Genomic DNA, 25,410 nt, shown 5'->3' with positions numbered 1-25,410 from the left:
ACATGGCAAAACGAAAATGTAGGAAGCCAAGTGCAGCCAATGATTCCAACAAGTAAATGAAGAAATTCAAGTAGAATGAGATGAAGATGCAAGACTTTCTGAACAATGCTGTCGAGAGTTGCTTGCAGACCTTCACAGCAGCCTGGCTGGCTCCAAGAGCAGGGCAGGAGATTTTACCCCTTCTGTATATTTCCTTCGTAATGTGAAGATTATAGATTTATGAGTTGATTAAGCAGAACTAATTTGCTTTTATAGTTGAAGCTCAATACTGACAAAATGACAGAAATCCATGAGTGATAAGCAAGAAAAGCCTCGTGTGAAATGCAGACGGAGTCAAACTGGGGGACAAAGGTGCCCCAACTTTCCAAAGCAAGATTTCACTTGGTGTGATGACCAAACTGCCCACACTTGGAGCACAGCAGATTCCAGGCTCCTGGTGCATCTGGAGAATGCACCACAAACCCTGCCAGCTCCCAGACCACATGAATCATGCCTTAGGATTCTCAAATTCAAAACATGCAAGAAAAATGCTCCCTTTTGATACCACAAAGGTCCTAAAATGTCTTTGGGACTGGGATTTAGCTTTCACCACTCTGTCTGTGGACGAGGTCCCCTCCCAAGAGCCAGTCTGCAATGTCTGGAAAATCGTGTCCGTGCACCAGGGTCACTGCCTGGGAACATTTTGGACATGTAATCATAAAAGGCTATTTCCACATCTGTCAGAGTTGGAGGTGTTGAACATGTGAGGAAGCGGAGAATTCATGAGCTAATTTAGCAAAGAAAAGGAAGTTTGAGAGGCTTTGTGGTAAAGTCAGTTAAAGCAATGGTATATACTGAGGTAAAATAACTGAAGATACAAACCCCACATCATCCTAATCTCTGTTTAATCAATGCCATTGAAAGAGGCTGAGAAAAAAAAATGTGTATTTCATTCTATCAAAACTAGACATTTTTGAGCCTTGACTGCTGCTAACATACTGGAAATATGGCATCCTACAGTGAGCTGACCTGATGAAATATCCTTCAGTTTGAAGGATATTTGAAATTTGAAAATTTTGTAAGTACCTAGGTCTGCTCAAGAAAGGCGTACAAGTGGTTTTTATTGAAATTCAACAGGATTTATGCAGCAGAGACCTCTGGGTACACAGCCAGCAAAGCTTTCATGTAGCAAAACAAAAAAAAAATTTACAAATTCAGTCCTTGATCTTGCATGTATAAATCCAACACTTGCAAATACAAATATATACAAATAATTTTATACACCAATTGTTAGGCTGGTTTTGACAAGACCATCCCTATATGTGAAATCATTTCCCTACGTGAGCATCTGCAGGTCCAAGCCTAACACCCAGCAAAGACTTGGGGAACACTGCCTATGGAGAGGCAGTAACCATGAATTTAGCAAAACAAGGCATTTATGGCCGTAAATCTTTGGTATCCATACAAATCAGACGAGACACAAGTTTTTGCTGTGCTGTTTGGCCCTGGCACAGGTTGTCCAGAGAAACTGTGGATACCCCATCCCTGGAAGTGTTCCAGGCCAGGTTGGACAGGGCTTGGAGCAGCCTGGGATAGTGGAAGGTGACCCTGCCCACAGCAGAGGTATGGAACAAGATGTTCTTTAAGGTCTCTTCCAACCCAGACCATTCTGTGATTCTGTGACTTTGGTACTCTCTCCTTTGGACTCGGATAGCCTGGATTCCTTATTTAAGAGAATTACAGAACTGAGAAGGGATTAAACCAATGTAATATGTGAACATTAAACAGCTGCCTGCAAAATTTTATCTAGAAACCTACACAACTTTTAGAGAATAATTCATCTAGTCATGAGAATGTTGATCATGGTCTAGAAAGAAGTGAAGAATTCTATCTCTGATCTCTAACAGAGAATTACGCTCCATACCACAGAAATCCATATAAAAAAGCACCCTAAGATTCCCTCTGGGAATCTTGCACATGGGCACACAATGCCTGGAAGTTTCCTAGAAATCTGAGGACATGGCTGTTTTTTGGGAATAATTCTTAAGCACCAAGAATAGCCATAATGTAGGAAGACCTGCTGCTGGAGAGAGAGCAACAGTGGATCAGACAAATGGGAGGAAAACGCAGAGCCTCAGGATAACAAAAGCTTCAGGGCTTTCCCAGCTGCTGATAGTACACAGAGCATGGCCCTGCCAACTCACCAGCTGAACATCCAGCCCTAGCTAGAAAGGTAGCTACCCAACATTGTCATATTCCACCTTCAGAGCTAAAGAAAACAAATTACCCACCAGCAAAGAGATAATTTTTGCTACTAGCGTGTTCTGCAAGTGTAGGATACAGCACTCCCAGCTTCTGCCTTTACTTGTCATTTTGTGTGCAGAGATAAAGCATTTCTGCACAGCTCTTATAGTAAAGGCAAATAGTTAATGCAGGGGTATAATTTATTTATGTACATTAGAAACTAGCTAATTTGCACTAGTGACTAGATACCCTATTGGAGCTTTTCATATTTTATGAATCAGCAAGCGAGCTAATGAACAAACAATTAAAGAGTGAACAAAGAAATGTACTTTGTTTGATACTCTTAGTGAGCTCTAATAATATATCATATTAGTGAATACATTTGCTTCAAGTGATGCAGTCTAGACAGTCCACACCATGTGCTGCGATATTTTAGAAAAGAAGGGAAGTGTTTGTGCAGGGCATGGTAATGAGAAAGAAGGCAGGGCTGTGCATGGTGGTGGGCAAACCCAAGGCAGGCAGGGAAGATCTCTCTGATGGGATGAGAAGATGACCAAAAAAGATCAGTGCTGCTCTGAAAGATCTGTTGATCTTTCAGTTGATATCATGGAGTCATACAACGGTTTGGGTTAGAAGGGACCTTAAAACTCTTGTTGTTTAAACCCTCCTGCCATGGGCAGGGACCCTTCCGCAAGACGAGACTGCTCCAAGCTCCAAGCTCCATTCAACCTGACCCTGAACACTTCCAGGGGTGGGAATCCTTAAATACAGCTGTGGGTCAATAAACATGCAGCTGTTATTTGCACAGAGAAAATCAATACATTTAGAGGAGGTAGAAATTAAAGCAATCAGTGCTGCCCAAGTAAGTGCAAATGCTGCCACCAGTTGATCAGGTGTAGGCAGTGGGAGGGCTGTGGCTCTCAGCTCTCAGAGAATAGAAGTAAGGTGGTCCAGTAGCACATTCCCCAATTTCAGACTGGCCTGGCCCTCTCCATCCCTGGCAGGAAGTGTACATCTGCACCCCACCATGCACCTTGTGCAGAGGGAACCCGGCCTCCTGGTACAGTGCCACAGTGTGCACGTGTCACAGGAGATGTGTCTACAGCTCTGGGTTGGCTGCTGAGGGGCCACCCCAACCCTGCTGCCACAAACTGGGTCCATGGCTGTGTGCTGATAGCTCTGCTGCCAGTTTCTGCACCCCAGCTATCCGGCCATCAAACAAGCCCAGCAGCTCCACTAGCAAGCAGCAGCTCCAGCTCTTGCAGGCTCTTTTTAGGCCAGCTATAAAGCTGGTAAACACTTGGACTTGTCTGACAAAACATTCGAGCAGGAGGAAATGGGGTGTGTGCAGAAATACTCCATTACATATTGTAATGGCAGACATTAATTCAATGTTAATAACACTTTGCACTTTTCAATCACATATTCTAAAACCCTTTAGATAGGTGGGGAAGCATTTGGCTGATGATTACTGGGCAGAACCCAAAGGTGTATTTTTCCCTTAGGCACGAGGAGATGAAGTGACTTGTCAAAGTGGCAGAGGTGGGAAGGAAATCTACATTTACCCATTTCTAGACCTACATTCCCATCTAGTTGCCAGAAAGAGGAGTTAATTTAAATATTACCGTTTGCTGACCTACTTACAACGCTACCATCAAAACTTGGAAGCTGTGATCAAGTATATTCCTCTCTATACTCGGGCTTTTCTAGGATAACAGTATCTTTGAAGTACGCCTTTCAGCTGCATTAAACATATGGATCATTATTATTTGCTCTAGTTTCTTAACGAGTCCCTGTTTGCTGCGATTCAGCCGCTGCAGACTCTGAGTAGACTCCAGCTCAGCCTCACAGCCCTGAGAAATACCTTCCCAGTGCAAGGATTGCTCCCTGCTACTGTCACCCCATGGCCATCGTCACACTCTGCCCAAGGAGCCTGTGCAAGAAGAGCAAAAAGCGTGACTGCTCCTCTACCCACTCCTGTTTGTGCTCTTCTCCTTGGTTCTCTTTCTAAACAACCTTCTTCTTCCCCAGCCAGCCCATCTTCAGTACTCAGTGGGACATTTTGACACCTTTTGCTGTCAGCCTTCCTCCCTTCACCAATACCCCAAACCCTTTCTTGCTTGCAGAGAGAACCACAGGCATAACCAAACGTCAACAACCACAGCATGCAACGTGAAAGACAGACCCACAACACACCAGGACTCCTTCCTGACAGGCACATCCCCTGCCATGGCTCTGCTCCTGCAGTTCCTTGTGTCCCAGGCCCCCACAGCCCACCAGGCATCTCAGTGCCAGGCAGGACAACCCCCCGACGGAAGCTTAAACCACTGTGCTAGATTAAAAAAGCTGATAGCAAAAATCTGATGTAAGACGACAGAGGAAATGGTCAGCATTGTGCCCATATTTGAGGGCTGACCTTCCTAAGTAGGTCACATTATGTGAGGTGAAACCATGGCTGCCTGCCCCCGCTCAGCGAGAGCCTCCTGGGTACAGCCACCCCGGCCACGCTCTGCCGGGAAAGCCACCCTGCAAAGCTGCCTGTGGCCATGGAAGGGCAAAATCCCCATTTCAATCCCCTGGGCAATTCCACCCCAACCAAAACACCATCCCCAAACCTCGGTGTGCCTCTCCCTGCATCTTCTGGAGCCGTTAGCTGTCCTCGGGCTCGCTGTAACCTCGCTCTGTGCAGACTGTTTACAGACATTTTATCGAGGTGCACCAGGTGTGGATGCGGTTACCGACTTTGAGACTGTTTACCTCATCCTCCCTTCTGCATTACATTGTCACCAGCTGTATGTAAAAATCAGATAATGATGGTACTTTGGTCACAGCCAGCTCAGCCTCTGCACCTTCCTTTCACACATGCACTGGAGGACACGATGCATGTACAATCCTCGCAGCAAACCACACACGAGCTGCTGCAATCAAATACCTGCCTTACCTATTTTTTTTTCTGAAGTAAATTACACTGAATTTTTTTTTTTTTACCCTTTTCAAAGCTGATACATAAATGACAGGATGTTGTTGAAGGAAAAATATAAGCTTTCATAAGCTATTATTATTAGTACATGTGCACCTCTCTGCTGCTTTGATCTTACTGTAGGTTTGTGTTTATTCCTCCTGACTCTGTACCGACTGAACTCAAAGCCGGTGTCTGCTCCGATAGATATCATGAACAATTAAAGTTGGATTTGGTAGCCACAACATTGTGGAGCCAGAGCTATGGGATAATTACCAGGGTGACATTTGCCCAAATACACTATATATAGTTTTCCCAAGGTCTCTGTGCTGTGACAAGGTGTTTGCTGTGAAACAGAAGGGTGGTGATGTGTACTGAATAAGCACTCTTTGATATTTCACACATAAGTTAGAGCATGTTCAGGTTTTGTTTGCAGCGGAACTGTGCTGCTTCTATTGTTTTCTGAGCAGGAAAAAAAAAAAAGAAAAAAAAAAAAAAAGGAAAAAAAAAAGCCATGTTCAAAAAACCATTACAGGCTACCTTAAGAATGCTGTCAAGGTTTCACAGCCATCTCAGCGGGGTCAGTGATCAAATTAAGTTTATGTATTATTACATATAGGGTTTTTAATACTTCAGCTGGCAGCATGGAGTCAATTTTGCTGCAGAAGAGGAATTCCCAGGGTGGTTCTGCTTTGGTCATCAAGGAATCCTCTGCTGAGCTCCACTCCATTACACAACCCCAGTCTCTCTGAAGGCAGAGGGGCTGTACAGAGCAGTTGGATGGGGCCCTGAGCAACTTCATCTCTTTGGTGGCAACCCTCCCCATGGCAGGGAGGATGGAATGAGAAGGTCTTTAAGTCCATTCTGCAGTTCTGGGATTCTGTGACTCCAGTCAGGCAGGATCCATTTGTGCTTGGTACTGTGCAGGCTTACAGGAGTAGAGACCTTCAGCTGTAAAGGCAGCTGAAAATAACCACATTTACCAAGGCAAATGGAGGGAGTTAAAGAGAATACAGTAACAAGAATGGGAGTTTTCAGACACAGTCTTCATGCACAATTAAACAAAGATTAAGCCCAGCCATGCTCTAACCCATCAACAGGCCATGGAAAGCAGCATGTGGGGACAAGCACTGCAGTGGTGCGAGACTCACGTTTGGAGGCTGGACTAAGTCTGTCCATCCTTCCCTGCATCTGTGGTGCTACAATCCCCTTCTCTGACCCCACAGGGCACACAGAAATGCATTAAAAACACCCCTGTAAAATGGGGAGGGTGATGGATTTTTAGAACCCTGCCCAGCTCATTGACTTCCACAGTGCCCCACCAGCGTTTGCAGCCCCAGCCGTGCTCGTGGCATGTCAGGGCTTGTGCAGAGTGATGCCACCAAAGTCTCAGTGAGTGCCACCAGGTTTGGTGGTGACACACAGGTGGGAGGTGGCTTGCAGTGCTGGCACAGGTCCACTGCAGGACCAGATGTTGTTTGGATTTAAAAGGCATGGCAAACTACGCGACAGCAGCATCAGGAGGCTGGAGAGAGCTATGGGAGAAATATACGAGGGAAAAAAAGTACATGAGGGAATAAAGATATTCTTGAGGAATGGGACTGCGAAAATTCCAACCTGGTGAAAAATGTTACTTATTCAAGAAACAGAATAAAAAACAACCACATAGCCCAGACAGTTTTTGAAAAAGACAAGAAGTTTGCAGAACTCTGAAAATTCCCCATCAGCCCTAATGACCGTGGAAAAGGAATTGGGAACAGCAGCAATCACAGGAGACAGTGGCTGCCAGCACTGCTGAGTGATATTTACATCAATGTCCTGCCAACAATACCATTACTGGATTATCAGGGCGGATTAAGCCTTTAGCCAATTACCCCGACTGGTAAATTGTAGATTGTCTAGACTTTTTCATGTTCAACAATATGCATGAAGTTTCTCTTTATCGCTACAGCATCACACGATGCTCTTGTGGGCTGTAATCCTCTGCTTCCCTGGGAGGTTCAGGTGAGCTGTGCCTGCAGCTCCGGGTTGCCTTAGTGTGGCCCTGTGCACAGACAGATTTATTTCAGACAGGATTCTCATAAATTCAGAACGACTTCCAAATTTCTTGACTAGGAGATCAAAGAGGCAAGCATTTGCTTCGTGCCATCTGGGGAGCTGCTCGACAGGGCAACGCAGTCTGGGGAAGGGGGAGGAGAAGGGAAAAAAGAAAGTCTTGGAGATTATGCCCTCAAAAACAAACTCAAATGCCACCCTCACATTAAAAAGCACTGGTTGGCAGTAACAATTAATTTCTTAACTGAAACCCGCCCAACTGTGTCCAAGTTTTTTAATTTGCCTATTGCTACAATATGCAAGGGAGCTGGCAGTAATGGATTTGCAATTAAAACTAAAACTGGCAAAGAAATCGCAAAGCTGGCAAAAGAGCTAATCTGCAAGCCATGATCACAAGATTACGAAGTGTTTATGAACATGCTAATTACCCAAGCACATCGCTGAGAATGGCTTGTAGGAGAGAACACTGGGTTTGTGTGAGCTAAATCCCTGGATCTGCACAGCCGGTGCAGTTGGTGCTCTGCCTACTTCCCTCAGCTCCCAGGAGCTGGGGAACACAGGGAATTGCCGTGGTCCCTGTGTGGAAGCAGGAGGAGGGACAAGGGACTGAGAGACAGAAGGTCCCTGCACCTTCTGCATCACAGCAGGGAAAGCACAGATGGCAATTGCCTCTCGAGCAGGTAAATGCCAGTGGTCACCGGGACTCAACCAGAATATGGAGACCATCAGTGTGACATTAAAATCAGCCTGAATAAAATAGTACCCTATTCACTTTCAGCCTGCTATCTCTTGCCTTCATAAATAGTTATTCCAGCAGGTCCTGGATATTGCCGGTTGCAAAGCACACAGCCCATGATGCAACCTCTGAGAGCAAACAGGCATGTACTGCCATGGGCATGAAACCTTCACAAATTACCTGCAAGGGACAGGATGGGAAGGGAAAAGGGCTTAAAAAGTGACCAAACATCCTTGCAAATAGCATATAACAGCAAGTGACAGTGGTCAGGGGCACCGTGAAGAGCAATTTTGAACCACAGGAGAGCATTTCAAGGAGAAAACAGAGTGGAAGAGTAGTCCCAGAATAAAGGGCTGCTGGGAAAACTGAGATTCTTTAATATATAGGATTAAGAACTGCCAGTATCCTCAGGGAGGAAATGCAAATGGGGTTCAGACCATTTTTTCCATAAAAATTAGGAATGAGAAAGAATAGACTTTGAAGTTCAACATGTTAGCAAATGAAAGCAACAGCAAAGGAGACATAAAGAGAAAGCAAGCCCTGGACGCCTGGAATTATGTCTTAAACAGTTGGTACTGAAAGACAGAACCTGAGGTGATGAGGAGACTTCCCTTAATGCCATGGAGATCCCAGAAAATCTCTAGATTAGAAACTGCTCGAGAAAAAAAGCATTGCACAACCAAGACAGGATGGAGTACAGCATCCAAATGGATTCTTCTTGTCTTATTCAACCAGACTGGGATGATGAGGCTGCATGGAGCACAGCGAGGAAGACACGGAGGGTATGCCAGGCTGCTCTTGGATGCATGGAGCAGAGAAAGGATTTCTGGATGGTTCTCTTTGCTCTATGAAATGGTGGGTGGAGTTGGCATAGAAGAAGCTGACAGACATCTGTGGAGATGTCAGAAATCCAACATGCACCTCTACAGAGATTTGCAGGGTCGGCTGCACTGATAGGGACAGACCATTCCCGGCACCTTCATGAAGGCCAGGCAGTTAATCCAGGCTGCACAGAGGTGGTGAAGGACCAGGAGGACACCGTATGGACACAGAGAAACAGTCATTGCTGGGTCTGGCTGAGGATGGATGGTCTTTGTGGTGACCCCTCAGAGGCATCAACAGTCCCACTCAGATTTGGAAGCTGGCTGGGAATAGCACTTCATATTTGGCTGATGGTCATTCCAACCTGTGTACTCGGGTAAGGCAATTACAGAAAGAGTTCAACCCATGGTTACTGGTGGCCATGGAATGCCATGTGTCAGGAAATGGCATTCACCCATCACTAATGCTGATTAGCACTATGGAGTTAATTGGTGCTACGGAAAGGGTGGTTCAAGGGGGAAGTGCTTCAAAACTTGGCTCGGAAATTAATTTATCCATGCCTACCTCTAACGCACTGTCAAGCAGTTAATGTATGTTCAGATGTGGGGGTAACTAAGTGCAACTTGGGAGTCCATGGCCTAGAGGAGATGGTGCATCAGGATGAAGCAGAGGTGAGATCACATTGGGTCCTTCCAACTATGAACACTGTGGCTCTACAGCTGCTCCTTCCTCAAAGTGAAATGTGAGGACTCCAAAAGTTTAAAGATTATAACACAAAGTCTTCAGCTGTTCTTTTTTTTTTTTTTCCTTGTTTTAAAAATGTATTTGGGAGAAATGTTTCCTAACATCGAGAAATTTGCTTAGCTCCTCTGTACTTTTTATCCAGCATTTAAGCCAGGCTCTGCTTCTGCTGGGGTCTGCCATTCTGCCTCTTGCAAGGAAAGCCCCAGATACAACTGTTGCCTATTTAAAGTCATCTACAAACCAGTTTAATAAAAGCTGACTGCATCTGCTTCCATGTTATTAGTTCTGCCCCAAAACTCTGTTCCTGGCAACACAATGTTCCACACTAATGAGCCAAATCTTCCCCTCCCATGGCAGTACTCCTAAACCTCCACACCATTCAGTTCACAAAGTTACCACCCTGTTTTTCCCTCGGGGGAGGGAAGGATTGCAGCTGCAGAGGGGGTTCTTCAAATAATATGAAGGCCAAAGATCTGTGGGAAAATCTGCTCTCAGACAAATAGCACTTGGGGGCATCTGCAGAGAGAATCAGCCCCTCTTTACTTCTGTCTGGGTCCCACGTCCTTCTGGCAGCGGAGTTTTTTATGAACCAGGCTGCCATTAATCCCCTGCCAGCTCCTACACCCTACCATCCTCTGTGGGCAGACAGCACCGAGTGGGAGATAATGCTGCAGGGAAGTGGCATTTGCTTCAGCTGGATTTTGTGGCCTCTCAGGAGAGTTTCAACTCGGGGCAGTTATTTCTCACCGGCACTTGCTGCAAAAAGGAGGGATTTGGTGTAAACCAGGACACTTTTTCTTAGTTCCTTTTCCAGTGAATTTTCATCCATTTTTGCCAATTTTCTTCCTGCAGCATTGAGCGCGAGATAAATAGCGATTCGAGGTTATCGCGCTGGAGTGATGCTGCCCAGATTAAAGGGAAATCAGATAACTCATTACCTAACTGAAACTCGCTGCTAGACTCTTAGAGAGAAGCGATAACATCGGAGAGCTGGAGGACTCTGCTGCCCTGGCAGACACCCTGCAGAGCCCCAGCTGAGCAGGGGGGGCTGAGCCCCGGCTCTCCCGCCCGGCTGCCTCCACACCTGCGATGGGGAGATGCTGGGATGCAGATGCCCAGGATGGTGAGATGCAGAGATGCACAGGATGCAAAGATGACCAGGACACATATTCAGAGATGCCCAGTATGCAGAGACACAGATACCCGGGATACAGAGATGCAGAAATGTCTAGGGATGCAAAGAAGCAAGGGAGCGAGGCAGAGCCCCAGCCACCACAAACACATGTGGTTTTGGCCTCCCCACACTCACACCTGGAGCCTCCAGTAAGGAAAATTTAGGCTTAGAAGCTGACACAGGCACATCTGATGGCTTTCACGTTCTATACATAATATGCTTGCAAAAGCCATCTTTGCCCTCTTGTGTCGAGCTGCCTCGTGATTCTAAAAGTTGGACTGAACTCATCTGACCGCCTCCTCTCTTGCTTTCTGCCATAAACCTTTCTGCACCTTGTGTGACAGCAGCATCTCCCTAGAAAAGTTTTCATCCACTTCAGACTTTGCCTCAAGCCATTAACTGACAAACTGGCAGCGAAGTACTGTTAAATGATTTCCTAGAGATTACTGTTTAAGTAAAAAAGGTTCCAAGATAAATAGACTGATTCTTCATGACAAAGAATTTGAATTATGCATCCAGAGGTTTGGTAGATGTGTCCAAAAGCTACGCTGTGTGATCCTGGAGGTTGTTCTCATCACCATATTACAAGTGGATAAACAAATGACATTTGTTCCTGGTTTAATAACAAGGATTTGTGCGTAACATGTATTTCAGACAACGTGCTGGACCGTGCCATCATTGTTACCATCCAGCTAATGCCACTCTATGAAATTATCATTTAGGCTGAGAAGGTGATTTGTTTTTAAAGCAACATGCCAGCTGCCTTGAAGGAGTTGAGGTCTTAGAGCCACCTGCAACTTCCTAGAAGATTATGAAACTGCAATTTGTTTAGTATCTTGAAGTAAGTGGTCTAATAAGCAGCACAGCTTACTCTTTAAGGCTAGCCCTTCTCTGATCATTTCTGAAACATCATCTCCTGCAGCAGCCTGTGTGGGATTTTGTGTTTTGTTTCAGTATTGACATTGCCACGCTCTCCAAACATTGCTTACACATGGAACGATAAAGCTCCACAATGATCCTGGGGGAAACTGAGTCACAGAAAAACAAGCTCCTGTGGGACTGGGAGGTGAAGCCGGGATAAAACCACGCTTCCTCTGCCGTGGCCATGCATGGCAGTTACAAGACTATCCGGTTCCTCTGCTATAAAACTCGGTAACATGCCTCACTTCTTACCTGATTTTGAGAACATCCTGTGTTAACACATAAACAACTGGCGCTACTCATGTCTGTTTATTTGGCTATTTACACCGTCTGCCACAGCACCTGGTGCTCTCTGGTAAGAGGATCCCATATCAAACGAGCTCCCGGGGCGCAGGCAGGAGAGAGGCAGCTCCTGCCCACGGAAACAGCAACGCGCCCACCCCACAGTCAGGCACTCACCACTGGGGTCTCAGCAGGAAATCTGCTTGAAGAGTGATGCTTTTGGATATGGGAGCTGATCTTTCAGGGATTCACTGCAGCCTGCCTCAGCCATCAGTATGCATTTAATAAGCAGATCCGTGTGCTAGATCTGCACAAATGGTGTACTGTAATTTGGAAAACATTCTATTCTGCAAAGTTCGAATACATGCATGTAGTTATATACCAGTTACAGCCAATGTCACTAGCCAAACAACTGGCACTAACATATCAGGTAATTTTCTGTACTCTCGAGTCAAGAAATTAAATTTTCTCTTCAACAGCTCTTGTATTCAAGTGCTGTAAGAAGTCCCAGTCAGGAACATTTGGTGCTTTTACCTGAGTTCTGCTCCTAGCAGAAAAATCTGAGCTCACCAAAATACTAAAAAACTGATATTGCCAGCTATAACCCCATTTTCAGCCAGCCAGTTAATTATGGAAAAGAGAAAAGGGCTTAAGCATGATGCCAGCTTCAAGTCAGAAGCATTACAACTTTTTAGCTTTTTCTGAACACCACTGCCTGTTGCCTAATAAAGAGCAGGATGCCAAAAGGAGCCAAAATTTCTCAGCACTTGGTTGAAAAGAGACCCTTCAATTACTGATGACTTGATGTAGAAATTAATGCATTTACACTATAAAACTATTGCCTTGTCAAAGTGTTCCCACGTCCTCTAGTCCAGCTGTTTTAAAGAGCTGCATGAACAACAGCAAACCCACTTCTCTGGTGTCATTTTACAGCATTTGATTCTTCAGAATTGTTAACAGCCTGCAAGAAATCAACTGACCAAGGTAATAACTGGAGAGCCTGTTTGCCTCGGAACAGGGAACAGGACCCCCACCTCAGACAAGGGACAAGAGTTGCCCTGCAGTTAAAACAACCTGGAACAACTGTACTTCTCCCTGTAAATCCCTTGGAGCTGCATTGCTGGGTGAGTTTCCGTCCTGCCCCACAGCAACCAGAGCGACATCTGATTTGAATGAAACTTCAGACTTTATGATTTTCATGCCAGCTATTTCAGAAGCAATGTCATTTTCTTCAACACTCTGTTATTTCACTCACCATCTCCACAGATTTTGCTCCCGTTCCAGAAGCAAACTTATTTTGAGGATATAGACTGTTTCCATGTGGTTTTTAGAAGGGCCACACACTTAAAATCCAGGACAGCCTTAAACCACAGACTTCAGCCACCCTCAAGTGAAGGTGTGCATCTCTAGCACCGTCACATTACTTATAAAAGAAAAATGCAAACAAGAGATCAGCGCTGAAGATTCCAACGTTTTCCAGAAAACCATCCCCATAGTAATGCTTTCAAACAAATAACAAGCGAAAACCGAAACACAACAGCAATAAAACCAAATCTGATGAGCTCTTCAAAAAGATCTCCAGTGATATCAGCTGGCAGGACTCTGTTGTCTATCCCAGAGCTACGGCAGTTGATCCCAGCCAGGGCTTTGCTGCGAGCACACCGAAGGCAGGAGGCTGCAGCCTTTCATATTCCAAAACAAAAGCCAAGTTCTGATCGCTGGGACAAGGAAGAAATTTTTTTTGTTGTGGATACATTACTGTGTAATTACTGCAGATTTCATTTACTTTCTTTTGAATACTACACCACATAGAAAGGCTGCACAGATGTGGCAGCTTCTTGTGTTATTATCTAATGCTCCAGGTTTACATTTTAACAGTTAGTTCTGCAAAATACCGGGGATGTGTGTGTCTGTTGAAGGAAAAAAACATATATTTCCCCGCTGGGAGACAGGGAAGTACAACTGATATTGCCAACCACTGTCAAACCGATAGCAAGGAAAGAGTTTCACGTAAAATTGGGGGGAAAAAAAGAAACAAAAAAAGTAATGTACTCATTTTCTCAATAAAATCAGGGTTAGAAAAATGAGACTAAGATCAGAAACGAATGCCCCTGCGTAAAGGACTGTCCATGGGATGATATGTAAAATTCCATAAAGCACAAAAGTTGCTAATATTCAAAAGTCAAATCTTTCTGTGGGTGTGCATGCATAGAGATGTCAACACAACTATTTCATGATCACCGAAATTGCTACTAGCCTGCATCCTCTCTGAATGGCTATTTTTAGGACCTGGACTTTCATGTGGTATAATGATGTGGATTTTACAAGAGCATTTATAATGTGTTTCATATGGTGTACAGCCCTGGAGAAATTGCTTTGTATCAGAGAAATCAAACAAAAAGGTTTAGATGTATATTTAATTTTTTTTTTTAAATTTTATTTCTTATTTTATGTTACTGCTTTTGGTTTCAATTTTGGGTTAATATGCATAATCAATTTATCCATTTATTTAATTTATATAAGCACTCCAAGGAATATTCAGCACAGCACGATGAATCTTGCAAAACATCACTTGGATTTCTTTAAAGCCGTCTATTTTTTTGGATGGTGAGATTCCAAATCTGGCAATGCCACAGTCTGTAAGTTATAGCAGGAAGCCAAAGCTCAAAGGCCGATTTTTGACCTGGGGTTTGGTGGTGTCAGGGGTTGTCCTGTGTCTCCCACTTACAACAACTCCTCCTGACTACCCTGACTCCCATACCAGTAATTCCAGGGCAGCAGCACATAACGAGAATCACCTCATCAGCCTCTCCATGCTAAGAACAACAAATTTTCATGTGGTAGATCTTACAGTGGTTTATTTCCTAAACATGAAAGCAACCTCTGCACTGCCATATCCTCAGCGTCAGAATAAAAATTCCACATTTCTGATCCTTTCTGAGCGTTTTGCTACAAAGAGTCTCTTCCCAGCAACTCAAAAAGAGTCTTTTCCCAAGTGCCTTTATAATCACAGCCCCCTTGCTCCCAGTCCAACACGCTTCATGACCTTGGGCTTTCACATTTCACTTTTCTGTGGGTCCCATCAGAGCAGAACCTCAGTTTACGCTCATGTACTCTACTCCTCAGAGCAAACCACAGCAGAAAACAAATTCGACATAGAGCAGACAAGCTGAATCACTTAAAAAAATAAAAAAAATAAATTAAAAAAAAGAGTCTTTTTTTGGTCAGTCTGTGATTACCATGTACCTCTTCAAGGCAGACGTGTACTTTGTATATTACAGTTCCAGATTTTTCAATGGAACAAAGGAGATACTGTTGAGACATTTTTTTGCCTATCATTTAATCAAATGCAAAGTTGTTATAACCGGAGGGGAAAAGTGCTCTAGATTCTAGTATCCAGTTTTACTTTGGTTTCAAAAACTTACCACAGCATTGTGGAGTTTATTGTTTTCTTTCACAAAATACTAATTTCGGGCCCCTGTGAAACACAATGAAGCAGATTCTTTTCGTGGCAGCTGAGCTGTGTTTAGCACAGAGGTGGGGAATGGGAGAGGAGCAGTGGTTTAAGGCCACTTTGGTAACCTCCTGCCCAGCACCTCCAGTAGCTGAATGCTCTGGATGAAAAAAGCTGATTTCATCAGCTTTTGCTAACCCCTTTACTGACCAAATGTCCTTTCTCCATAAAGCCACTTCACAGAGGGGGTGGTGGTGGAAGAGTCCTTCATTGGGAATGGTCATAAATGGCATGTCCAGAGAAAAGCAATGGAGCTGATGAAGGGTCTGGAGCAGAAGTCTGATGAGGAGCAGCGGAGGGAGATGGGGGGGCTCAGCCAGGAGTAAAGGATGCTCAAGGGGGACCTCCTTGCTGTCTAAAACTACCTAAAAGGAGGGTAGAGCCAGGTGTGGGGGGCTTCAGTCTTTTCTCCCAAGTACAAGGCAACAGGATGAGGCAATGGCCTCAAGGTGCACCAGGGGGACATTGAGCTTGGATGGTAGAAAAATTTCTTCACTGAAGAAACTGACAAGTCCTGGCACAGGCTGTTCAGGGAAGTGGTGGAGTCACTCTTCCTAAAGTGATTTAGATGTGTAGATGTGGCACTTGGGGACGTTTTAGCAGTAGCCTTGTCAGTGCTGGGTTAAAGATTGGACTCAATGATCTTACAGGACTTTTCCAGCATAAATGACTTTATGATCCTAAATTATAAAGACTCAAAGGCAAAAAAAACCAGTGACAGAGCAGTGCTAAGTTGCTCTGTAAGGAGCTGAAGGTAAGAGCTCTTCTTCCCAGGTAAGTGACCAAGAAAAAGATCCTACTGTAATCAAGCCTTAGAGGCACATGCTGTTGCAAACCCTTCCTTTATGAAATGAAGTCAGTGGGCTTGTGAACCCCCAGCATGTGCTCAATTGGCAGTCCCATGATGAGAAGACGACCTTGGTTGATGTTCACAGAGGGTTTGGTCCAGACTTTGCAGGTTCTTTGGACATTCTCCCCATGAAACACTCGCACTGCCTGGGGCCTGGAGGGAGCTGTGCCCCCTCAGACAGACCACTGGACAAGCCAGCAGAAAGAACAGGCACCTGGTCTTTACTGATTCAGCTGTATTAAAACTGGAAACTAGGAAGTGAACAGCTCTGTATCCTGCATCCAACCCTCTGAGTCACCCGTTCGCCTACCAAACCTTTGTTTCATCCTCCAGACACAGAGACTAATGAGCAAGTATCTTGTTAGAGCCTATTTTTTTAAAGAAAGATTCAAAGAACAGCACATGAAAGAGCCTAGAGGGGGGACTCACACGTCCCTGTTTGGCACCAGGCTGGGATTTGATCAGACTGAGAAGCTTTCCCTGCCGCAGTGGCTCTGCAAAGAGTTCAGGAAGCAACTTGTACCTACTCTCCTATTGCTGTGCCCTCCACCCACCACTGGTAAATAATGAGGTAAGAGCATGTGTACATCAGGCTGGCAGAGATGCTGACATAAGCCATCTCCCAGCTCCCCAGGCAGTGAGGTGGAATGGCAAAGGCATGGGAAACCAAGGGCCCTGAGCAACCTGGTCTGGTGGCTGGTATCCCTGCCCATGGCAGGGGGTTGGAAATTGATGATCTGTAAGGTCCCTTGCAACTCAAACCATTCTGTGTTTCTATGAAATGAGCAGCAAACAAGAGAAGGAGCTGCAGCAGCCGTGGCCAAAGCCTTGGAAGGCTGAAGAGAAGCTCCCACAGTGGCCATGCCTTCTAGGAGACAATTCTGGCACCTAGTCCCTCTTCACATTAATGGAACACACAGGGGAAGATAATCCTTGAGGATTTGTTTGGGAAACTGTAACCCACACATGGTGCAGGAGATTTTAGTAAGGGAAGAGCAGCACATGCAGAGCAGCACGTGCCTGACTACTGTTCACCCAAACCCACTCTGCCCAGCACAGCCCCCCTGTGAGAGTAACAGTGGTCAAAAGTGCTCAGATCCTTTCTCACCTCCTCTGTGGTGAATTGCCAAGGGGGCTCAAAGGCCAATTCATAGGAAACAAAGACTAAATTTGGTCTTGATGAATCATGGCCAAAAGGCAGATAAAGAACTGCAGACGTGAAATTAATGGCAAGCTGTAGATGTTTCCTCAAAACTGTTGATGTTTCTGAGCACCAGGCTCTGCTCTGCCCGTAACCACCATGCCATGTACACACAGACACACACAGTCCACACCAGATTGCCATCTTAGGTGTGCAGCTCACACCAACCCATATCCCAATATCCTGCTTCCCTTGCAGATCACGCTACAGATAGAGAGGGTTCAGCCTGTGATTAGGATCTGGGCCTGTGCAGAAGCTCTCTGACAGCAGGCAAGAGAGTCATCCCTGGGAGCCAGCAATGTCTGTTTAGTCACAGAACACACGCGGTGCTGCTGGACCGGGTACCCTGGCAGAACAAATGCCAGCACACTCCACCGGCTGGATCAGCCAGGGTTTTCAGCCCAATGCAGGAATTTAATGGTGCCAACAGAGCCACGGCGTGAGAGGAACCACAAGCTGTGAGGCGACACACGAGTGAGCACATTGCAGAGCCCCTCCTGCTCCCCCTTGTCTCAGTCACAGCTTTGGATACCAGACCAGCTCTGCCCTTTTCATCTTGGATGTGCCATGTGCCACTCAAACCCAAATCACTTTATTCTTCACAGTCAAAATTTCAAAACCATTAACCACTAAGATGGATGAGCTTTGGGAACTTGAGTTGATGTTAAGTTTTTGCTTTTCTCTCCAGATTCTCAACTGTTCAAGCCCATAAAATTTCACAAACAGCAATGGTTGGAAATTTACAGGAACAGTGCCTTTACCATACATATCTCATAGGAACTCCCCATCAACAAAGCATCCCATGCCTGGAAAGCCAGTTCCAGGGTAGCCTGTGAAGGAATCCCAGTGGGAGACCAGATATTGTTGAACTGTCTGAATCACTGTACATACTTATTCACATGCACAGATTTACATAAAACTTGCTTTTGTTTCCTTGTGACATTTTGCCTTCTCTTTTTTCATTCCAAACAATTTTAAAAATAAGGTTATATTAGACCACACACATCCAGTGCTGTATCATGTCGCTGCTTCTTAAGCAGAACTCTAATTTATTTCAAAGGGAAGTTCTGCTTCAAAATTGAGGGTGTGATACGAACTCAGAAATTAACAGAAGAATTTTCCTTGGGGGAACCAAGACTGAATCAGACATGCAATAAATGACCTCGTAAGCCCTGTGCCTTGGTACATCCAAGTATCCAAAACTGTGCTTTAACATAAAACATTATTTTCATCATTATCTTATTTCAAGCTAGGTAGAAGAGCTGAAAGAAGTGGATTTGCTTTGGTCAGGAACAAGTTACTCATCTGTCTGTCTGCCAGGAGGTCCATCAACAGCCACCACACTCCTGACGTTTTTTGCCATTGGAAATACAATTCCCAATGTTACACTGGGAATGTAACAATTCACAGAGGCAGGGAACCATCCCCGCGAGGTCCCGCAGTACAAGCCCTGCTGCCAGGGAACCTGGCTGGGATGCTGCTCTCCCTCAGCAGCAGGCACTGCTGGCAACACACAGAGCTACTGCTGGCTTCCAGCTGCCCTCCTTCCTCCCTCCACACACAGCATCTGGAGAGGGGATGCAGCAGTCCTCTCACAGCAACAAATCCCCATCACACAGTGACTCCGGGGAGTTTTCCCACTGGTTTCAACAAGATCAGAACTCAACACAGGAAAAAGCAATACCAAACTGACAGTGCAAGTCAGGACAGAAAGGCAGAGAAGCAGCTGAGCTGCAGATTTCCTTCTGCCAGCTGCTGTGGGGGCCACAGTCTCCTCCTGCAGAGGGATGGGGCAGCCTTGGGAAAGGGGATGCAGCAGAAGCAGCCATCTCCTGGGGCTCAGCTGCTGCTGCTTCAGCTGCTGTCCAGTGAAGAGCAGCCCTAGACTGCAGCCCCATGCTTTCTGACCTCGTGTTAGACACCGGGGCCCTGTGGCCCCAGGCCAGCGGTAACTGCTCTTTCATCTTCCCAGCCCAAGGGGACATTTCATACCCTCTGAACAAGCTCAAGGAGCCCTGCAGACCACAGGGACCGGGCTCTGAAATGCAACATTATTTGTGAGTCCTGCTGTCTTATTGGGGGACTTCAGCTGTGCAGGGCTTGGGGAGGTACACCCACCCTTCTGCTCCCATGTAAGCTCTGGTTTGACAACTCAGTAATTAAGAAAATGAGGTAGTGTCTCTTTTCCAAAGAAAAAGAGGCTCTTGCACTTCTATTTCTCACACAGACAGGAAGTCCAGTGCCTCAGCTTTACGTACAGAACATTTTAATCCTGCCTTTGCACTCCTCACACACTCACCAAACACATCTGAAGTGCACACAGAAGGTGTGAGGAGCTCCTCTCAGACCTCTCCCATCAATGGGAGCAGGGAGACCTCATGCCCTATATACAGAGCAGCATGGCTCATTCCCCTATTTTATAAAGCTATTTACGAAAAGAACTTAAAGGAACTTATAAGAGCTCCTTTTACCATTTAACTACCACATAGTACAAGATATAACAATGTTCAGAAAACCCCCTCAGGTCTAAACTCAATTATACAACTGTAGCAAGAAAAATATTTTAATCTGATCAAAGTGTTAACATGTTTGACCATGTCTGACCTCTAATGTTTGTAACCACCTAAAAGGCTGCTGTTCTTACTAAGGATGTACCTTAATTTGATTTAAAGTCATTTGTACTATTTAAAAAAGGATATAGTTTTATGATTTTATATTTAATTTAGAAAAACAGTTCCTCAACTTGTTCATATTCTTTGGAAGTTTCTCGCAGATTTTTAACCCCTAAATCCTATATACTTCACTCTGGAAAAAAGCTGGACTTTGCATAAGATGGGATAAAGTGGAGCCTTAAATGACCCCACACACGACACCTGAGAGCCAGGTGAGAGATGGTCTCCTGGGGCCTTGCAGAGTGTCAGGATTTCAGAGGCACACACAGGCTATGCCAAGGGGCTCTTAAACACCTTTGGTTGAGTGTGCCCTCCCCAGCCTGGCAGCCGGTGGGGCTCCCAGCTCCCAGAACAAGGACACCTGGGCTCAGCCCTCTGCCTTGTCCTCAGCTCCAAAGCACCTTCACCCTGCCCATGCCCCCAGCTCTACTGCCAGTCCAGGAAACCTGTGCCTGCCCAAACCAGCAGCACTCCAGCTGAATCATCCCACACTGGCATTTGCCACCTTCAGCCAAGGAGGGCCACCCTGCTGCTGGAGCTCCTGCCACTCCCTCTGCTGCTGGCCCTGCAGGGACCATCAGCCAGGTTTGGCCTGGCTGCTGACGGCAGGAACCCAGCCATCTTCAGAGCATCACTCTGGAGCAGCAGCAGAGCATGTAAATAACACGGCTGGGCGTGTTCTGGTAAAAAGAGGCAATTTTGGCTGGGAGATGTGGGGACCTGAGCAGGATGCTCGGGTGAGCAGCATAACAGTTAGTGGCTACAAACACCTTGAGGGGAAACAAAGCAAAAGTGGTGCTGCTGACAAAATCAGAAAGAAAATAGGAAAGCAGCACCCCAGTACTGCTGGTAGCAACACACCCAGCCAGGCAGGCGCTGGAGCCAGTCCAGAGCCACTTGCAGCTCTCTCACAAGGTTCACGGGGAGCCCACCGAAAAAAATGTGGTTTCACAGAGCACTGCAGGGCAGGGGTTCAGCCCCAGCCTCAGTGCCGGCTGCTCAGTATCTTTCAGGGAGTTTTACTCTATTTTCAATCAGGTCAATTACTGTTTTCAACGTAAGGCCCTGACAGTTCGCCAAAATACGCCTGGTTTAATTTTTTAATTGTTTTTTTTTTTAAGATTCTAAAATTAATCCTACTTGCAAACAACTGTTTCCAGGAAGCCTCATTAACCAAAATACAATCTCTACTATCAAGTGCACGCATGACTGTGATACGTAATCCTATTCACTCACACAACCCTCCTCCCCGACTTTACTTGTACTAAAGTGTTAATTAAACACACTTTTATGGATGGTTAAGTATCTGCAATCTTCAGTCACAGATCTGACCTCCTCAATTATTGGAAGCAGCCACCAGATTATAGCCCACACTTTATATAATGTACACAGCAGCAGTAAATCCATATGAGAGCAATCCATAATTTACCATGATAACCTTTGCACAGTCAATAGATATATCAAGACAGAATTGCCCAGAATAATACACTGTAATAGCTATTGGAGTAAGTTGAAAAACCGCAAGACCAGCCTTCATCTGAGGAAATCTTCCCCTGTCTGCTAGGTAACAGATTTTAACTGAAAACATCAAATCAGCTCTTCATAAACCACAGCAGGATCCAAACAGGCCTAAAGGAAGCTGTCTGAGGCACTGGGTGATTTTGGTGGCCCTCAAGGGGATGCGATCATTTCTTCTCTGCTACTTGTCTTCTCCCCCTCGAGTTCTGCACATTCTATTTGCTCTTGTCTGCTGCTCTGACAGCAACCACTTGGATTTTATTCTGTTATCAAGGGAAAAGGTGATTCCTAAACCACAGTCTACTTTATAGCTTAGCTGCTAATAAATAGGCTATTGCACTTTGCTGCCCATTTAGGAGAAGTTTCAGATTAAAATAAATATTTCACCATAGCAAAAAGAGCCTGGACTAATGTAACTCCAAACTTACTCGGATTCTGTCTCAGGGAGCAAATTAAGTGTGTTTACATAAGACAAATTTAAAAGCATTTCAAGTTTATCAGGAAGAGAACAGCTTAATATTTTGTGCAGTGAGGGGGATACCTGGTACCAGAATAAGGTGGGAAGCACCAGAAGAAATGCTCATTTGGGTTGCAACAATGTAAGTTGGCCCTGTCCTGCAAACACATCTTTTCTTGCTGTAAACTGAAGGATGACTTAAAAACTTAGGGATAAATCCTCTATATCTGTAAACTTAGCAAAATGCCATCAGTCTACAGCCAGAAAAACTGAATTCCCTAGGAGAAGCTGTGTGGGATACAGGCAGGCTCTTGCAGGGACCTGTCTCCTACTACCCAGGCCAGCTGGGTCAGGTGTGAGGGTACGGCACTGATTTCCACAAATAATTCTGAGTTTCATACTCCACAATCCATCAATTTTTCGTAACACTGATTTTACATCCTACTGCTCTTGTGAACAAGTGACTGGAATTAAGGATGGGTTTATATATTCTTTCAAACTTTATCACTCTAAAGGTTAAAACCTGAATCTGAAATAACCAAATTACATTCTGTCCTCACTTGCTGACAGCCAATGCAGAATAATGTCTGCAACAAATGCAGCAGCGCTGGCTCCCAGGAGCGACACCAGCATCGACTGTCTGCAGCAATGTCAGGACATTATTTTCTGAAGTTCTGATCGAGATGGTGACGGGAAAAGACAGCTTTTGTAAAGAAGAGTTCAGTTTAATCATTCAGATAACAAAGCCTAGAAACACCAGAACATACAGAATTACTAAAGCTGCTTTAAACTGAGAGGGAAAAAGTTTACAGGAAGAAGACGGGAATAGCACTCCAGCAGCACGAAGCCTTTTCCTAAAATCCTCTATTGCCATTTCAGAAGCACAAGATCCATTTCCTGGGCCATTATCCACAACACAGCCCCAACACACAGCACGCCAGCACCTGGCTGTTTTACAGGCAGGTTCAAGCTCGGCTGCGGAACATATCCCTAAACACAAACACAAAAACCAGGAGCTGCTCCTTCCAAAGCCCATGACCCTGAAAAAGGAAGGGACATTCTTCCATGAGATATCAGGATATGACTGCTGGAAGAATAAAGCCAAACCTAGAGGATGAGGAGCCTGGAAAAGCAGCTCCTCCAGCAAATTCAGAGTGAAGCAGGCACTTCTTGCCGAGCATCTCTTCCCCTTCCCACTGCTTTTCCTTTTGGCTTCGACAGAACAGCGTCCAGGTATTTCAGAAACTGGGCTCCAATTTGTTAGGAAAAAAGCATGTGTAGGTGCCTGCACAATACCTGCCACATACTTCAGCAGTGAGAGAGGCCGCAAAACTTCTCCATAAGGAGATGAGAAACTTACCAGAGGTGACATAGATCCATTGGGCAGATACGGATCTGAGAGCATCAGGAAAGGGTAACCAGAATAGGCAGATCCTTTATACATCCCTGAGTCCTGATGTTTCATACCTGCTGAAATCAATGTTTCCTGTCAAAATCCATCTTATTACAGGTGACTCCTCTGCCTCTTGGGGGTCCTCAAAGAGGTTACAGCATGTTGTGGGAGTCTTTTTGTCCCACACTCCTCAGAGAAGGCGCTGGGAGCGCCAGGGTCCCCCATGGGTGTGGACTCCCACAATGGGGACACCGGGAAGCCTCGGTGCTGTCAGGAGTAACTTTCCCCCTGGGGGCTGCGGTGACCAGGCCGGCATCCCTCACTCCCAGGGGTGTCAGGGCCACGGGCCGGGCAACCGGGGGTTCGCGCACTAGACGAGGCGCACTGGGGAAGCCCAGCGTGAACTGGGAATGGAGACAGGGGGACACACAGAGACACGCGGAGGTTGCTGCGACTAACCATCATCCATGTGGTCCGGGAGCTTCTCCTGGTACACCCTCTGCGGATCCTGCACTCGCCGGAGGGCCTGCACGGGGAGGAGAGAGAGGGGCAGCGCGGGGGCGTGGGGCGGGGGCGGCGGCGGGGCGGGGGGCGCGGGGCCGCCGTGCGGGGCCGCTCCGGCCCGGCTCACCTCGGAATCGGCGGCGGCGGCGGCCGGGCTGCCGCTGCCTTCCGACTCGTTCACCAGCGAGGACTTGAGATCGGCCAGGTCGCGCTCGGTGAAGGCGTTCTCGGGGATCTTCTCCTCCTGCTCGCCCTCGTCCTTGAAGGCCAGCATCTCGTCCGTGGCGCCCAGGTCGTCCCCGCCGCCGCTGCCCAGCTGCGGCATTTTCCTCCCGCCGCTCCCTCCCCGCCGCGCAGCAACTTTCCCGGCGAGTATTGTTCTCCCGGATCAAGCCCTTCGTAATTATTTTTTTTTTCTCTCCCTCAATTATTTTTTTCTCCTTCTCTTGAGAAAAATTAAAAATAAAAAATAGCTCCCTCTTCAATTTTTTTTAAAGTTTTTTTCCTCCTTTCCTTTTAACTTTTAAACTTTTTTTTTCCCCTTTAATTTTGTTCCCCCTTTCCAAATTCCCTTTAAATCCTTCCTTTAAGAGAAAAAAAACGAATCAGAATCGCTTCTCCCTCGTCACTCTTTTCTTTACCCCCCCTTCTCCTTCTCCCCTCCCCGCTCCCGCGGCTCGCGGGGGGCTCGGCAGGCTGCGGGCGGGCAGGCGTCGCGGGATGCCGGGCTCCAGGGGCCCCCCCGTGCCGCCGCCGCCCCCCCGCCCTCCGAGCCCCGGGAAGTTTGGCTGGAGCAGCGGGCGCCGGCGGCTGGCGGAGCACGGAGCGCCCGGTCCGACTGCGAGCGCGACGGCGCGGCGGGCGAGCGCTGCGACATCAAAGCGGCCGCCGGGTGATTGGCAGCGCCGGGGCGGGGCCGGGGGCGGGCACACGCGGGGACACACACACAGCGACACACGGGCACGGGCAGGGGCGCGCACACGCGTACGGGCGCACGGAGACACGCGCGGACACGCGCGGACACGCCGCGTCCCGGCGTTACCAGCGCAGCCGGGCCGACGCCGTGCCCACACCGCGCCACGGCGGGGTGACCCTCTCCCGGCCCGGCTGCCGCGGTGGGCAGCACCGGGGGCTCGGCGCGGTCCCCGGTGTGTGTGCGCGTCTGTGACACACACCGGTGTGCACACGCATCTCTGTCCGCGCACCCGCACACACACCTGTGCCTGCCTTTGTGCACACGTGCCTGCACACACGGACGTGCCTGCACACACATCTGAGCACACACGCTCACGCCCCGTGCACATCTGTGCCCATCCACACTCCTGTGCACGCACACCTGCACACGCACCTTGGCACAAGCTCACCTGCACGCACTGCTCACAGCC

At 46.7% G+C, this 25,410-nt stretch overlaps 1 protein-coding gene across 5 annotated transcripts in view; it reads right to left on the bottom strand.

Annotated features, from left to right (window-relative positions):
- The window catches only part of TCF7 (transcription factor 7), a 74,624-nt gene extending 49,758 nt beyond the window's left edge, over window positions 1–24,866 (bottom strand). The window contains exons 1-3 of one of the 5 annotated variants that reach the window (XM_066329021.1): window positions 24,153–24,866; window positions 23,981–24,047; window positions 23,489–23,595 (exon numbers count right to left, since the gene is read on the bottom strand). In XM_066329021.1, coding sequence (XP_066185118.1) covers window positions 23,489–23,595; window positions 23,981–24,047; window positions 24,153–24,350 — 372 coding nt within the window. In that variant the 5' untranslated portion in view covers window positions 24,351–24,866. Of the gene's footprint in view, window positions 1–23,488; window positions 23,599–23,980; window positions 24,048–24,152 lie in introns of all 5 variants that reach the window. The other 4 variants (XM_066329017.1, XM_066329018.1, XM_066329019.1 and 1 more) reach the window with 4 other exon arrangements.
- Between the last annotated feature and the right edge of the window lie 544 nt (window positions 24,867–25,410).

This window comes from Sylvia atricapilla, chromosome 14, assembly GCF_009819655.1.
Source record: "Sylvia atricapilla isolate bSylAtr1 chromosome 14, bSylAtr1.pri, whole genome shotgun sequence".
Classification (NCBI taxonomy): Eukaryota; Metazoa; Chordata; class Aves; order Passeriformes; family Sylviidae; genus Sylvia; species Sylvia atricapilla.
The sequence above is the reverse complement of the archived record's forward strand: the minus strand, read 5'-3'. Positions and strand labels throughout refer to the sequence as shown.